Genomic DNA, 14,311 nt, shown 5'->3' with positions numbered 1-14,311 from the left:
TCAAAAATAAAAAAATTAACAAAAAAAATTTAAGGTTTAAAAAAACAAAAGATTTGAAATTTTTTAATATGTAATTTCAAAAAATTAAAAAATTCAAAGATATTTTTTTTTATAAGTTTTTAAAGATTTTTTTCAAATTTTTAAGAATTTAAAAAAATAGATATTCAAATCTCAACTACAGCCCAGATTTGATTATCTGAAGTTCGATTATCCGAAGGTTAATGAAATCACAAAAAAATAAAAATAAACGTATTTTTTCATTTTCTTGTTTTAAACAAATTCTTAATTACTTTAGCGTTGTCACACGTAAAGATATTTGAACACACATTCAAAGCTCAAAATAATTGTTTTCATAAGAATTCAGCAATTAATCAACGGATGAATTTCTGTAACAAAAAGAATAACATTTTCCATAACTTTTGACTGGTTTGGTTTGGGAAAATAATGTTTAGTTCGAGAGTTATACTCGTTTTTTTATGTGCTTAAATATACAGCAATTCCCCACGAAAACAGCATGATTCGAAAAAAAATTCTTCGATCGGGCTCAATAATTTACTGGGGGTTCCTTGGCCGAAATAATTAGACCCGTATTTTTTGTTTGGCCATTAGGGTGACATATGCCGTGTTAGGGTGGTCCGAAAAATCGCAATTCTCGTCATTTTTCATTCGATTTTAGCTGTCTTATACGCAAAAGAAAGGTGATTAGTTTGGATATTTAGGAAAAATAGTAAAAAGTTTCAAAAATCAAGCTTAACATTTGAAAAGGTTCGCAATTCACAATTCGCAATTTTCAGTGTAAGAACGGGCCATGACCGATCTTATGCACTAGGTTCCCGACGAACACGCACTGCCCTTACACCTACATCTCACCCTTGCTCTGGGTCAGTACGAGCAGCACGCTAGAACACGCTTTGAGTGTTCGTGCCAGGCATGCACACCTTCTTTTCCGGTTACGCATTTTAACTCGGCCGGGGGTGGTACATTACGTAGGGTTTGATGTAAGTATAAGCGCCTAACCATTTATAGTGTGCCTATCAACTTTCATTAAAGCAAAAACTGTTTTATTTTTAGTTTGAATTTAAAAACTAATTGTTATTTACTGTGTATTGTTTTCTCCTGAAATCTTACCTATTGTTGAGTCTGTTTATCTGTTGCTATTTCTTTTGTCGCGGTGTTTTGTTACAATTTTTGGTCCTAAGCATGTTATAAAAGTTTACCAAAAATACAATAGTAATATTTGTGTTAATCCTTTAACCATTCCATAAATTGAGTAAGGGCTCAAACCTCACTTGTTTGAAAAAAAGGGTGAAGATTGAAAACAATAGACAGTAAAAGAGAATTTATTTTATAAAAATCAAGTATCAATAGTAAGAGAATGATGAGCGTATTTTGAAGAATAAAAAAAAAGAAGCTAGATGTATTAGATGTAAAATTAGACAATAGTTAATAAATAGAGATACAAAACAAGCTTAGATTATAGTAATGATAATTTATAGGACAGATAAAGAATTATTAAAATAAATGAATTCGCCATGCGATGTTTCAGGTACATCCACAGCAGTTGACTCAACATACTGCGAATCAAAACAATACCGTCTACAATCACAAATTGCTTCCCTTTCCCACATTGTCGCGCCCCTTTCTTTTAGCCGTCTCGACTCTGACCCGCGGTGGTCAAAGGTTTACGATCCGTTTCCACAGGCCACCAGCTAGGTCATCATGAAAACCAAGCCAACGTGGAGGTAAGAAAATAGGACACTCGCAAGGAACCAGAGCTATACTGTTCTGATCAAGATAATTCGGATGATCTAACAGAACTACGGATGTAGTTAGTTACGCTCCTTCCAGGATGTTCCTTACGTGGACGTCAACCGAAGAGCACGCAACAAGGTCAGTGCCATTGCATGCTCTTAGGTATCAATCCTTGGCCTGCAAGCATAACATTTGAAAAGGTCGTATGAAAACTTAAAATGCTGTTTTGAAGGTCTCGGGACCAAAGAGCTTATTTCTGAAAATATTTTTATTGAATTCCTCGGAAAATTTCACATAATATATCAAAAAATGGTGAAATTATGTTTTCGATACTCTGAGATACGGTTTTTTGAAAATAAAAACTATTTTTCGACTCGCCACGCGCAAAAATGGAAAATTGACAAAAACGGAAAAATCGACTATTTTTACTAAAACTGCGGTAAACTTGAAAATTTCAGCGATGACCTATACATGTTAGGGTACCAAAAGTTGCGTATTTCAATTACGAAAATTTTGGTATCCTAACATGTATAGGTCGCAGTTTTATAAAAAAAGTCGATTTTTGCTCGTTTTCGTAATTTTCCCATTTTTGCGCGTGGCGCGTCGAAAAACCCAGTTTTTATTTTCAGAAAACCGTATCTCAGAGTATCGAAAACATAACTTCACCATTTTTTTATATGTTATGTAAAATTTTCCGAGGAATCCGATAAAAATATTTTCTTTGGTCCCGAGACCTTCAAAACAGCATTTTATGTTTTCATACGACCTTTTCAAATGTTAAGCTAGATTTTTGAAACTTCTTACTATTTTTCTCAAGTAGCCAAACTAATCACCATTCTTTTGCGTCTAAGACAGCTAAAATCGGATGAAATGGCGCGGAGTTATGATTTTTTGAAAAATGTGGTTTTTGCGAAAAAAGACAAAAAATGCGATTTTTTGGACCACCCTATCACGGCATAGGTCACCCTAATGGCCAAACAAAAAATACGGGTTTAATTATTTCGGCCAAGGAACCCCCAGAAAAATTTTGAGCCCGATCGGAGAACTTTTTTTTCGAATCATGCTGTTTTCGTGGGGAATGTACGTTGTGGCAAGCCTGGGTTATACTTAAGCTCGACAATCAGGGAGAATTGCTTATAGAAATTGTTTGACGGAATGCATTCAAATCCTTATAAATTACCAAACAATCGTGCATCTCGCATATAATGCGAATTGAACTCTCTCGGTTGTCTTTTTTTAACAGTTATTCTCTGATTATCCGTCTTGACTACTTATACAAACTAGAGTTGTTATTTATTAATTAATTTATTAATTTAGGTCAAACCTATATTTAGTTTTTTTTAAACATAGCAATACGCATCAACATTAAATAACTTAATTAAGGATACCCACTCTGAGCTGACTCATTCTAGCAAAATGAAAGAGAGCGAAAAAAAAGATGCAAATCTTCGCGGACCGTTGACCTGAAACAAATCTCTTGTAACGTAACGTCGTGCATCTCACACATCTCACGATATCCTTGACCTTGACGCTCCGAGAGCCAAGCCAAACCGTATACTGCGAGAGAGTAAACGATTTTACAAGGATCATCGCCAGAGCGTTCGAGTTACTTTCTCACCTTACGTTATCACACCGATGGGACTGGACTCCGCGTGATAACACATTGAGTTGAAATGGTGAAATAGGCGAGTTCTTTTCGTGCACTCGTATCATCGCGTTGAGCTGAGAGAATCTTCAATGTGCTTGCACCCAAATCAAAGAGACCGGACAGAAAAAAGCCGGTTGCTAGGATTGAGAGATTTTGTGACGCTCGCGTATTTTTTTTTTAAATTTGATGAGGACATTGCGTTGCAGCGGTAAAGAGCAAGATTGCCATTCAAAAGGGCTCCGGTTCGAATCTCGTTTGAGTGCTTGGGCAAGAATGTGCAAGTGCAGTTCTTCTAAGGGCATGGAAACGAGAGAAAAGAGCACCGCGTTGACGATGATGATTTGAGAGAGCGAGTTTGGTTGGTGGGTTCGAAGCGGGCCGTATACTGAAATAGCATTCAGTGTTTAACATGTCGTGGTCGGTTGCCGTAGTCGTCGTCAAGACTAAAATTTTCTCACCGCCCAAGTCAGACTGAGGGAGAGGAAGAAGGTGTTGTATAATCACCTGGTCTGCGAACCGTGAACTGTGCCGTGGGTGCCCTGTGGGACAACAGGCAGGACACGCGGGATATGGCCTAGTGTCCTCGATAGTTGATATATACATGAGAGAATAATATCACCCTTATCGCGTAATATGTGTGTATCGATTTTGCAAGCGATTTTGCACCGATCGACGATTTTTTCAATGTTCGACCGTACTTCCGGAAAACGCGAGTTGTGTGTTTTATTGTGCTCGAATAGCTAGAAGTAGGACCTTGTTTCTGTACCACACCAAGCCAAGTCAAACCGAGTCCGCGTTTTACGAATTTAATCATCATATTTAAACTATTTAACAATCACAAGAGCGTCGTCGTCGTCTGACTTGATTAGCACAGGACCAAACAAGGCAGACCTCATCTTACTAAGCTAATCGAGTGCTCGAGCGACGCGAAACGCGAGCATTATTTGAAATCAGGTAGGAAGGCCCAAAAGTGGAACATCCTCTATTGATTATAATATTGCAAAGTCATCATCCCATTTGGGTGGGCTCAGATCATTCTGGAAAAGGGAACAAACTACGTTTTCCCCCTGTAGCGCCGGAAAATCCTACCCAAGAGAAGAGAGAAGGAGAAAGTTTTGCTATTGCATTTTCCAAATTACATAACACAGCTGATTGAAGTTGGGCGAGTAAGGAAGAAAACATCGTCGTGCCAAAGGGACTCGTGAAAGGAACATTTTGTCGGAACCATTAAGAGTTACAACCCATGCTGAACATGGAACCAAAGTTCTAACTGTTAAGGACTAAGGCCCAGGACACTCTCACACAAAAGCAGTGAAAATTGCTAGATAGTTCCGCAGACTACTAGATCGGTGGTCGCCAGTGTGAAGAAGCAACTTTTTGGCAAAGTTCGTCGCCGCGTGGTTTGGATTGGATTTGTGAAGCATCACGAGGCACGTGAGTTTCCACACTTGGCGGCGCGGCGTCCGCGCGCCGGTTATGCAATCTGAACTACAGACGACGGGAATGGAACTTTTCAACGAGAGAGTGAGGGAAATAGCAGTGACTGTGCTGTGTGTGATTGTGCATATATAGTTAGAGGCAAATGTAATTACTGATAATTGTTCAGACATTGTGTCTATCTCTAGCAAGAAGATCGGGTCAAGTGATTTTTTGTTCCAATTTCTAAAGAAGAAAATCCGTCTTTCTCGGCTCGCTTGCAGATTGAAATCGATAGGCAGGACACATCGACTAGAAGGAGTAGTCCTTTTTTTTTGCTTCCTGGGATCCCATAACCTTCCATCACCACCACCACCCCCAGCAGCGGCGGTTTTTACTCAATGGCGAAGGGTGCCAGGAAGAAAACGAAATGGGTCCTGTTGACGATGGCAACGACGGTTCCACCAACCGAGAAAGAAGCCGGTAAGTGAACGGAAAGTTTAAAATTAAACACTATTCTTGGCGGTTAGTGAGTTACTTCTTGTCCTCGTCGTCGGCTTATTTGCATTTCTCTCCCGTTGGTTGAGTTGGCTTGTCAATCAAGACACATACATATGCTGGCATTTTCTAAAAAGTTCCCTTTTTTGTGTTGCTTTTCGCCGGAGAAGAACCGCGTGTCACCGCACCGCGGAACCTAGAAATATCTCGCCGCAACCAACCAACCAATATCACATGGTCATCGTCGTCGTCTATCGCGCTATCCCAAAGTGGAAAAAATAAGTCAAACTGGAGAAAACTGTAGCAGCAGCATGATGTGTGACTGTGTGTGATGCAAGGCAAATACAAGATAGAGTGTGTGAGGAGTTGATGAGGAGGTTCCAGATAATTTGGGCCTCTGTTGGTTCTTCTAATTATTTGGCCGCGAGTTGAGCTTCTGAGATTTACTTGACGGGCAGAGGTGTGTCTTAGGGGCCGAGGCACCCCAAACAAGAAATAATTACTGAATTAAAAAAAATAATGTCATTCTACCATAAAGCACGGCATAAAATATCGATAACTTGCGAAGGCATCTTGTATTAAGTAGCTATGAAGCAAATACAAAAAAATAAGTACATTTTAATTGCTTTGCATTTATTTTGGTTCTGAGACAAATCACATTTTCATAACATTAAAAGCCGAGTGAATGCATTATTATTGTTTTTTTTCTTCAAATTTGTTTTTGAATGTTTTTTTCCTAATGTAAATCATGAACTATTTTAAAATACTGATTTTCATTCTCTGTTTTTATTCTAAAAATAATAATGCAATATATTTTCACAAACATTGATTTCTTAAGATTGTACTGCTTTTTATGTATTTATTTATGACTAAGACCATTTACGAATGATTTGAGACGGACAGTGTTCTGTTATAAGTCTGAAACTGATATTTAGACATATCTGGTTCAGAAAAGGTTTTTGTTTGATGGAAGGAGTAATAAACTTCCTCTTTGTCTCATTAATTGTTTTTCCGTTTGATCGAATTCTTTTTCCTCATATTTCACAAACTCCTACAAACTAATCTTCCATGGGAAACAATCCCAAAGTTTCTCTAAATCAGCTCGCTTCAATTACTTAAGCCTTTTTAGCTGCTATTTTTACAATAAATATTAAATTACAAAAACTTTCGTCTCGTGCAGCACTCTATTGAAAGTATCCAAATTTGAAAGGATTTTAATATTTTTAAAAATTCTTTATCAAAAAAATTAAGAGCAATTTTTCACGTTGCAATGAACTTTTTTACTTTTCATCTTAGACCTTAGGATTTGATCCAAGAAAACTGTAAAGTTTGGTTAATTTGTTCAAAAGTTTTTGTGGATGTTGAAAAGAGTAGCATTTTTTTTAGCATAGTAGCATCAAATACAAACAGGAAGATTTTGCAATTGTTTTTGTGACTGTCTGAGCTAAGTTTAAGTTTGGTATTTTTTTAGAATAGTAAAAATTAATATTGTTTTTCTTTGTAGTATAAGGACTGTCCATTTACTGTCTTTTGACTTTTTGTTAATTTTTTTTCTGGTCATTTTTTTGCATGTTTTTTTTTTTGTTTAAACAATGCTTGGGCATAAGGGACCATCCACAAACCACGTGGACACTTTAGGGGGGGGGGGGGTATGGCGATTGTCCACGATCCATACAAAAAAGTTTTTTTTTGTATGGACAATTGTCCACGAAGGGGGGGGGGGGGTGGGTAACAGATTCCCAAAAAAGTGTCCACGTGGTTTATGGATGGTCCCAAACCTAAATTACTGAATACTTTTGAGCATAAAAATAGGGATTTTAAGCATAAACAGCATAACCAAAGTTTTCTAAAAAATTATCAATTTTTCAGTTCATTAACAGGACGACACGAAACAAGTAAAATCACCAAACCAAAGGTCTTCGATAAAATTAAAAGATCTCCCCTTGCAATGTTTTTTGAAGATTAAAAATTGGTTCAAAATTGTTTTTGGTGTTTTGTTTTATATATCAAAGTCATGCGTTTTCTCATTTAATATAGCATGCTTTTGCTCACAAAGGTGATGTGCGTGCTTTTGCATGCGATTTTACACTAACTTGTTGTACCGTAAACCGGGGTGACTTTGATAGGATTTCAATTTGTTTTTGGAATATTTTCCAACAGGTAAGGTCCATGCAGTATTTTGGAAAAAAAAATTTCAATAGTGTTTAGAAAAATAGTTACGTTAAAAATTCTTTGTTCGAATTCCAGGGTGACTTTGATAGTCATAGTTTTTCTTGTTAAAATCATATTTAAGATGTTAAAACTTTATGTGTACGTTGAATGTGTAACTTTCGTCTTGCGCGGCCTTAGAGTTACATGCTACCAGGCAAGGGCATCGAAGCATAAAACTCAGTGAGGGTTGTGGGAGGTCCGAATGACTCCCAATTTCTCTCAAGGGTCGGCATGCGCTCATGCTCACGAGGCAGGAAAACACAATGTGTCGCTTCAAGGTAAACTCCTCGGTTTATTCTTGTTGACGTCACTTTATTCACGGCTACCTTCTCTACCTGTCCTTTCCCTAACCCACTTCCTTACTGGCTATCTCCTACCTTTTCACTCTCTTCTGTTTCGTGGGTGGTACTTCTCTTCGGGGCCCCTCAGCTACGCCTGCCGCTGCTCTGCTTCCGGATCTCCGGAACCAACCTCCGGCCGTCTCGTTCTGCTGCTCGCTGGCCTGGGGGTGGACGTTGAACTCGCCGGCGTCCCGGCGTCGTTGTGGTTGCTGCTGCAGTCTTCGCTGACCCCTTCGTGTGCCTGCCCTAGCGCCCTCGAGTGTGGTGACGGACTCGAGCTTCCACGTCACCGAAGCTCTGTGGGACTTGCCCGGTTTCCGGCGCTGGATTGTCGTGGTAGGGCAGGTCTTCGGTGTGGCTTGTGGTTCGGGGGTTTCCAAAATGGAGGACGCAGACGACCTAGCGATGTCGGCTAGTCGCTGCTCGTCGATACCGCAATTGACGACGGTAGACGGTGACGCTCGCGGTCACGGATGTTGGGTGGAACCACGACCGAACCGGGGGATGTTCCGTAGCGAAGCTACGCGAACTTTAGTCCTAGACTAAGGGGTTCTGTGGATGAGATGAGGGGGGGGGGGATTGTAATGGCGGTCCTATCTAGTCTGGTCACTCGCGGCACGGATCAGGGTTGTTGGAGGGTTCGCGGGGAATTACCTGGAGTTCCTGGAGTTCTCGCTTCTCCCAGTCTCCTCTGTCCTCCGTGAAGTCCTTTGACCGCTTCCTGGCACTGGCACTTCACAACACTCCGTCGAGCTGTAGACGAAGCTACGACGGCTTTCGCGACTTGTCGCACTTCAATACACCGGGCAAATGGCCGATGAAAATCCGGGCCTCATCCCGCGAACCTCTGATCCGGCGAATCCTGGAAAACCCGCCCATCATCATCATCAGTTTCGCCACCCCCAATGGCCGCCCATTCGTTGATCCTCGGCCCTCTGGTGGTGGCTAGCAGAACTGCTCCTCTTTATAGGCGCTTTAGTACGGAAATGGCTGCGTCCGTACACGGGAGACATAAACCGACTCGTCTCACTATCCACGAACACACGTACTCCCCTGCCTCTGTGTCACCGGAATTCTCCCACAACACACCCACTGGTTACAAATGTACCATCACTTAAGTACCTGATATAGTTTTTAAGAAAAAAAAATCGATGCTTATAATTAGTTAACTAAGTTTATATGGATTTTTTCCTGAAATTTGTTAAAACTAGTTTTGTTTATAAAATTATCGATTTATATTGCATTTTATACTGAAATCTAAACAAGAATCACAAGTTTTCACATTTGACATGAAATTTGTTCAACTGAAATTGCCTATAAATTTGGAGATTTTTCAAATTGTGTTTCAAAAACACATATTATTTATTGTTTACAAACTTATAACCTTCTCCGAGTGGAAAATTGTCCAAAGAATCCGAAAATTCATTCCGTTTTCCGATTCAAAATCATGTTCATTGAGAAAATCATGACACTTTGAGATGTTTAAAATAATGACTTTCATCAACATTTTCTTAACTATAGTTAACTAACTTTTTAAACTTTTGAAAATTTTATGAAAAGTTCTTTTTGAGGTACTTTCAAGACTTCTCTACTATGGTCAGTATGATTCTAAACCATTCCGTACGTATTTTAATTGTACTCTTCATTTTGCAGAAAAATCGCAAGCCGATCAAAGTCGCCCCGTTTTACGGTACTGTGAATTGATCATTAAGAGCGAGTTTTTCACCGATGTGAAACAGGTCGTATCGAGGTGCTCCGATTTGGATGAAACTTTCAGGGTTTGTTTGTCTATACATGAGATGAACTCATGCCAAATATGAGCCCTCTACGACAAAGGGAAGTGGGGTAAAACGGGCTTTGAAGTTTGAGGTCGAAAAAACATGAAAAATCATAAAATTGCTCGCATTTCCGTAAAACTTCATTAATTCCAACTCTCTTAAATGCACTCGAAAGGTCTTTTGAAGCCCTTCAAAATGAGCCATAGACATCCAGGATTGTTTGACTTTTTCTCATAGATTTTGCAAATTACTGTTAAAAATAGGCCCCCAAAACCAAAGCTAAAAACTCGATTCGCCACCTACATTCGAGTAGGAGAACTTTGGTGCAAGGTTACGTTTACGTTTTTGCGCGATAAGTGCAAAGGCGAGTGAAAACTATTTTAAGGTTTTTTAAAAGAAAATTGATCTTTTGGAATAAAATAAAGTTAACAGGAGGTAAGAAATAAAAAGTTCTATCGATTGACTTTTTGATTTTTTTGCTAAGTTGCCTTTTTCATTGAAAATTCTTAGATCCGGATTGAAAACGCGAGAATGAGGTTAGATTGCAAATTTTGAAAATCATTCCAATTACCATTTTTCAAGCAGAGCTTTGCTTTTATGGTAGAAGTGACTTTAAAAAATATTTGTCCACTTGAATAATCTACATTCTCAATTGATTAGTTAGGTTTTGGTTGATTAAAACATTCCCTTATTTTGAATCAGATAATGAACAGGTTAAATCGGCCATCACAAAAATATTTTCGTTTATATCAATTAAGCTATTTATTTCTTACCTGAAAATGGTATAATTTGCTTTTAATGTCGATTTTATGATGAAATAAAACAATTTCAAATTTCAAACCAATTTACTCGCTGTAGGTTATAATGAAAACATCACCCCAAGTTTCAGCGCCCTCTAGTGGGGGGTAATTTTGACGTTTGATTGCCTATAGATTTTTTTAAAACATTAATAACTTTTGGCAACAGCCTCCAACACCCATACTCCCATAGGTCAAAAGTTAGGGAATTTCATGGACTATAAGCCTACGGTATTAACTTTTTGGCCAATCGCAGTTTTTCTCATAGTTTTACGATTTTTCTAGAACAAACATTTTACAACGTTAGTTTTTGCCCTGTAGGCCTCCATAGCGGCACTTTTTGGTCTCAATTTTGACATATTCGGAATCCTCAGAAAATTTTACATTATATTGAGGTGTTGGAATTTGGAATTTGATTGTAAAAAATGCCATTTAGAATTAATAAAAATATTATTTAGCATTTTGTCGGATTAGGGGTAAAACAAGTTTTCGCCTACTCGATACAGCATTTGACGTATTGATCATTGGGTAAATAAGATCTATTGCTTTTTTCCTAAATGTTTTATTTAATTATTTTTTAAATCTAAATTACAACTCCATTACTTCTAACTTACGTGAAATTGTCCGAGGATTCCAAATATGAAAAATTTGAGACCAAAAAGTGCCGTCTTCTTGGCCTACAGGGCAAAAACTAACGTTGTAAAATGTTTGTTCTAGAAAAATCGTAAAACTATGAGAAAAACTGCGATTGGCCAAAAAGTTAATACCGTAGGCTTATAGTCCATGAAATTCCCTAACTTTTGACCTATGAGAGTATGGGTGTTGGAGGCTGTTGCCAAAAGTTATTAATGTTTTAAAAAAATCTATTTTTAACAGTAATTTGCAAAAGCTATGAGAAAAAGTCAAACCAATCCTGGATGTCTATGGCTCATTTTGAAGGGCTTCAAAAGACCTTTCGAGTGCATTTAAGAGAGTTGGAATTAATGAAGTTTTACGGAAATGCGAGCAATTTTAAGATTTTTCATGTTTTTTGGACCTCAAACTTCAATGCCCGTTTTACCCCACTTCCCTTTGTCGTAGAGGGCTCATATTTGGCATGAGTTCATCTCATGTATAGACAAACAAACCCTGAAAGTTTCATCCAAATCGGAGCACCTCGATACGACCTCCAGAACAAACCGAGCAGAATCTACAAATACTGCCTCTTAAGGACTTAGGGCAGAATAAAAAAAAAAACAATATTTAATTTTTTTTCCTTCGCAAAAAAATAATAAATTTAAATATAAACTATTTTTCTTTGTAATTAGAAGTTGAATAAAAAGAATCAGCTATGGGAGGTGGGGGTAAGACAGACACCTTGAGCCAATTTTTACAAAACAAATCATAGATTTATTTAAAAAAATAATTGATAAATAAGCACATGTTGCCTAAATTACCACGTGACTTGATATAATCCAGACTCGACTCGACTATCCGAAGGTTCGATTATCCTAAGTTGGTCCATGTAATGTTGAGGGGGAAGTACACCCGAAGCACGTCTCTGGCCCTTCTACCATGTCGAACATCCACCCATGGTAGGGAAAATAGTTTGCCTTTGCTGCGATTTGTTTGCTCTCGCTTGCTTGAGGTGAAACCGTCTTCGTGATGCGACCAAAACTCAAGCAAAACGTGTGTATGCACTTGGTTATGACGAACCTTCTAATCATGCAGTGTAGTGCTGCTGCTCCCGTTGGATATTACCATGTACTTGATAATGGGTGCAGAGCAATTGGAGAGCATGTACGGAAGAGACTATTTGTTCTGTTTGGTGATGAGTTAGCTTCGTAATTAGTACAGGTAGAAATTCTTTACATAATTTAATTTAATAATGTGTCATTTTTTCAGATGCATCTTCCAAACTACCTTGGGAGACCAAACCTTCCTCCGATGATTGTAACGCCACCACCATCACCACGCAAAACTCCGAGTACAACGTCCAGACCAGGCCGGAGGATCAGGACAGGGGTACCACTGTCAACTCGTCGTCATTTTCGAACGGTTATCGCACATCATCCTCACATCACTATCCGCCATCGCACCATAGAAGTTACAGTAGATCCCATCATCACTATTCCGGTAGCAGTAGGAAATCTCACTACGGCGGCAGTGGCAGCAACTACAGAAGTAGCTACAATTCCACTGCCGAGGTCAGAAACGAGCAGACCAGTTCTGTTACTATTAACGAAGGTGGGTTATTGGAGGGTTATTCTTGAAGGTAGTGTACTAGTGATAATTTGTCCCATTTCAGACGAATACACGAAAATCACAACTCCCCGGCAAGATGTCCTGTTCAAGAAGGGCTATCTGTCCAGACCAAAGAAGCACCTGTCGGCAACCCCGAGCGACAACGTCAATGGTTCCTCAACGACGACGACGACCACCGATGGAAGTGATATCGCCACCGGAAGTGGGAGCGTCTCGACGGCGGAATCGGTCACGTCGGACTCGACCTACCTGACCGATGGCATGTTCATGGACTCGTACCCGACGCCGTACCCCTATTTTGGCTACATCGACCAAAGTGGAGTACTTGTGATGAACGGTAGGTCCAACACGTGTTTGACAAGACATTCAACCATGTTTCGAGAGATAACGCGAATCGTCGTTATCTAGAAAGGAACTTGGACACACCTCGCACGAGAGATAATATTATTTCGTCTAATCTACAGGGTTTGCCGTTGACAGTAATGGCTATTCCTACATGAACGGTGGCCAGACTTACATTTACCCTCCCAACTACAACCTGTCGCAGTCGCAGACTTTTGAAGAAAACGAAGAAGGTGCGGATGTGCAGCAACCGGATAGTTCGACGGAGTCGGAATTGCCGACGGCCGACGACGGCGGATTGTTGGCCGAAAGTGATGCAAGTGCCAACGAAGGTTCGGACCAGACCAAGGCAGATGGAGGTCTCGAAGATGGTGGTGGTCAAACGGTGGATGATGAGGAGATGACACCGCAGCAATTCTTAGCGCCTTACGCGAACGGTTATGATTACGCTCAATTTTATAATAATTTCTACTATCCTGGCTGTGTGATGGCACCGTTTCCGGTGGTCGAAAATGGTAAGGCAATTGCAAAGTGAAAGATATTTAAAACAGATATGTAAACCCAACCTTCTTTCGCAGGACTGTACTACGACCAATTTGAAACACCAAGTGATAACCAGTTTGATTTCAAAAAGCACCGAAAATGGGCGCGCAATTGGGAAGAGGTTAGTGTTTGAATATGCTACACTTTAAATTAGTGAAATTAATAGCGGAATATCTTCTTACAGTATCCTGTACAAATGCAAGGCGAAACAATGACTGAAGAGGTAAGTTGAGCTCAATTTCAACCTGAGCAAATGTTCTGAAATTAAGTTAAACTCTAGCGGAAAATCACACAAAACAAAAATAAAAAATACGTATTTTGGGAATCTAACATTTCGCGATACTTGTTGTCTAACAAAACAATCTGGATTTTTCCCGTGTAGCTATTTTTCTGAATAGTACCAATTAACCTATAACTTTGCTGAAGGCAGAAAAAAATAATAAAAAAGTAAATTCGATTCGACATGATCCATTTTCAGAACAAGGTTTTTGGGTGCATTTTGGACCCTAAACAATTCCCAATATTAGGAAGCGATTAGTTGAGTCCACACTTTGCACATTGCTTTTTTATGAGAAAACCTGTTTTTGTCATTTTGATATTTTTTACTTAACATAGCGTTATTTAAAATGTTAGCTACTATATGTAGATCAACGATCTATAGTGATTGTGGTAGACAAAAAAAAATAAGTTTTTTTAATGTCAACTGTTACATAATTATAACTTTGAAATTATTGTTATCGT

At 39.0% G+C, this 14,311-nt stretch overlaps 2 protein-coding genes across 4 annotated transcripts in view; one reads left to right on the top strand and one right to left on the bottom strand.

Moving 5' to 3' along the window:
• LOC120423908 (GTP-binding protein 128up) overlaps positions 1 to 14,311 on the bottom strand; it is a 64,001-nt gene that overhangs the window by 17,382 nt on the left and 32,308 nt on the right. The window lies entirely within an intron of this gene.
• Positions 3,794 to 14,311, top strand: part of LOC120423706 (uncharacterized) — a 13,312-nt gene continuing 2,794 nt past the window's right edge. Inside the window, exons 1-7 of one of the 3 annotated variants that reach the window (XM_052707947.1) lie at positions 3,794 to 4,035; positions 5,101 to 5,299; positions 12,326 to 12,667; positions 12,729 to 13,022; positions 13,150 to 13,542; positions 13,606 to 13,691; positions 13,755 to 13,793. In XM_052707947.1, the coding sequence (XP_052563907.1) occupies positions 5,218 to 5,299; positions 12,326 to 12,667; positions 12,729 to 13,022; positions 13,150 to 13,542; positions 13,606 to 13,691; positions 13,755 to 13,793 (1,236 nt within the window). In that variant the 5' untranslated portion in view covers positions 3,794 to 4,035; positions 5,101 to 5,217. Of the gene's footprint in view, positions 4,355 to 5,100; positions 5,300 to 12,325; positions 12,668 to 12,728; positions 13,023 to 13,149; positions 13,543 to 13,605; positions 13,692 to 13,754; positions 13,794 to 14,311 lie in introns of all 3 variants that reach the window. The other 2 variants (XM_052707946.1, XM_052707948.1) reach the window with 2 other exon arrangements.

This window comes from Culex pipiens, chromosome 2, assembly GCF_016801865.2.
Source record: "Culex pipiens pallens isolate TS chromosome 2, TS_CPP_V2, whole genome shotgun sequence".
NCBI classification, from domain to species: domain Eukaryota; kingdom Metazoa; phylum Arthropoda; class Insecta; order Diptera; family Culicidae; genus Culex; species Culex pipiens.
This window is presented reverse-complemented; position numbering and strand designations above follow the sequence as displayed.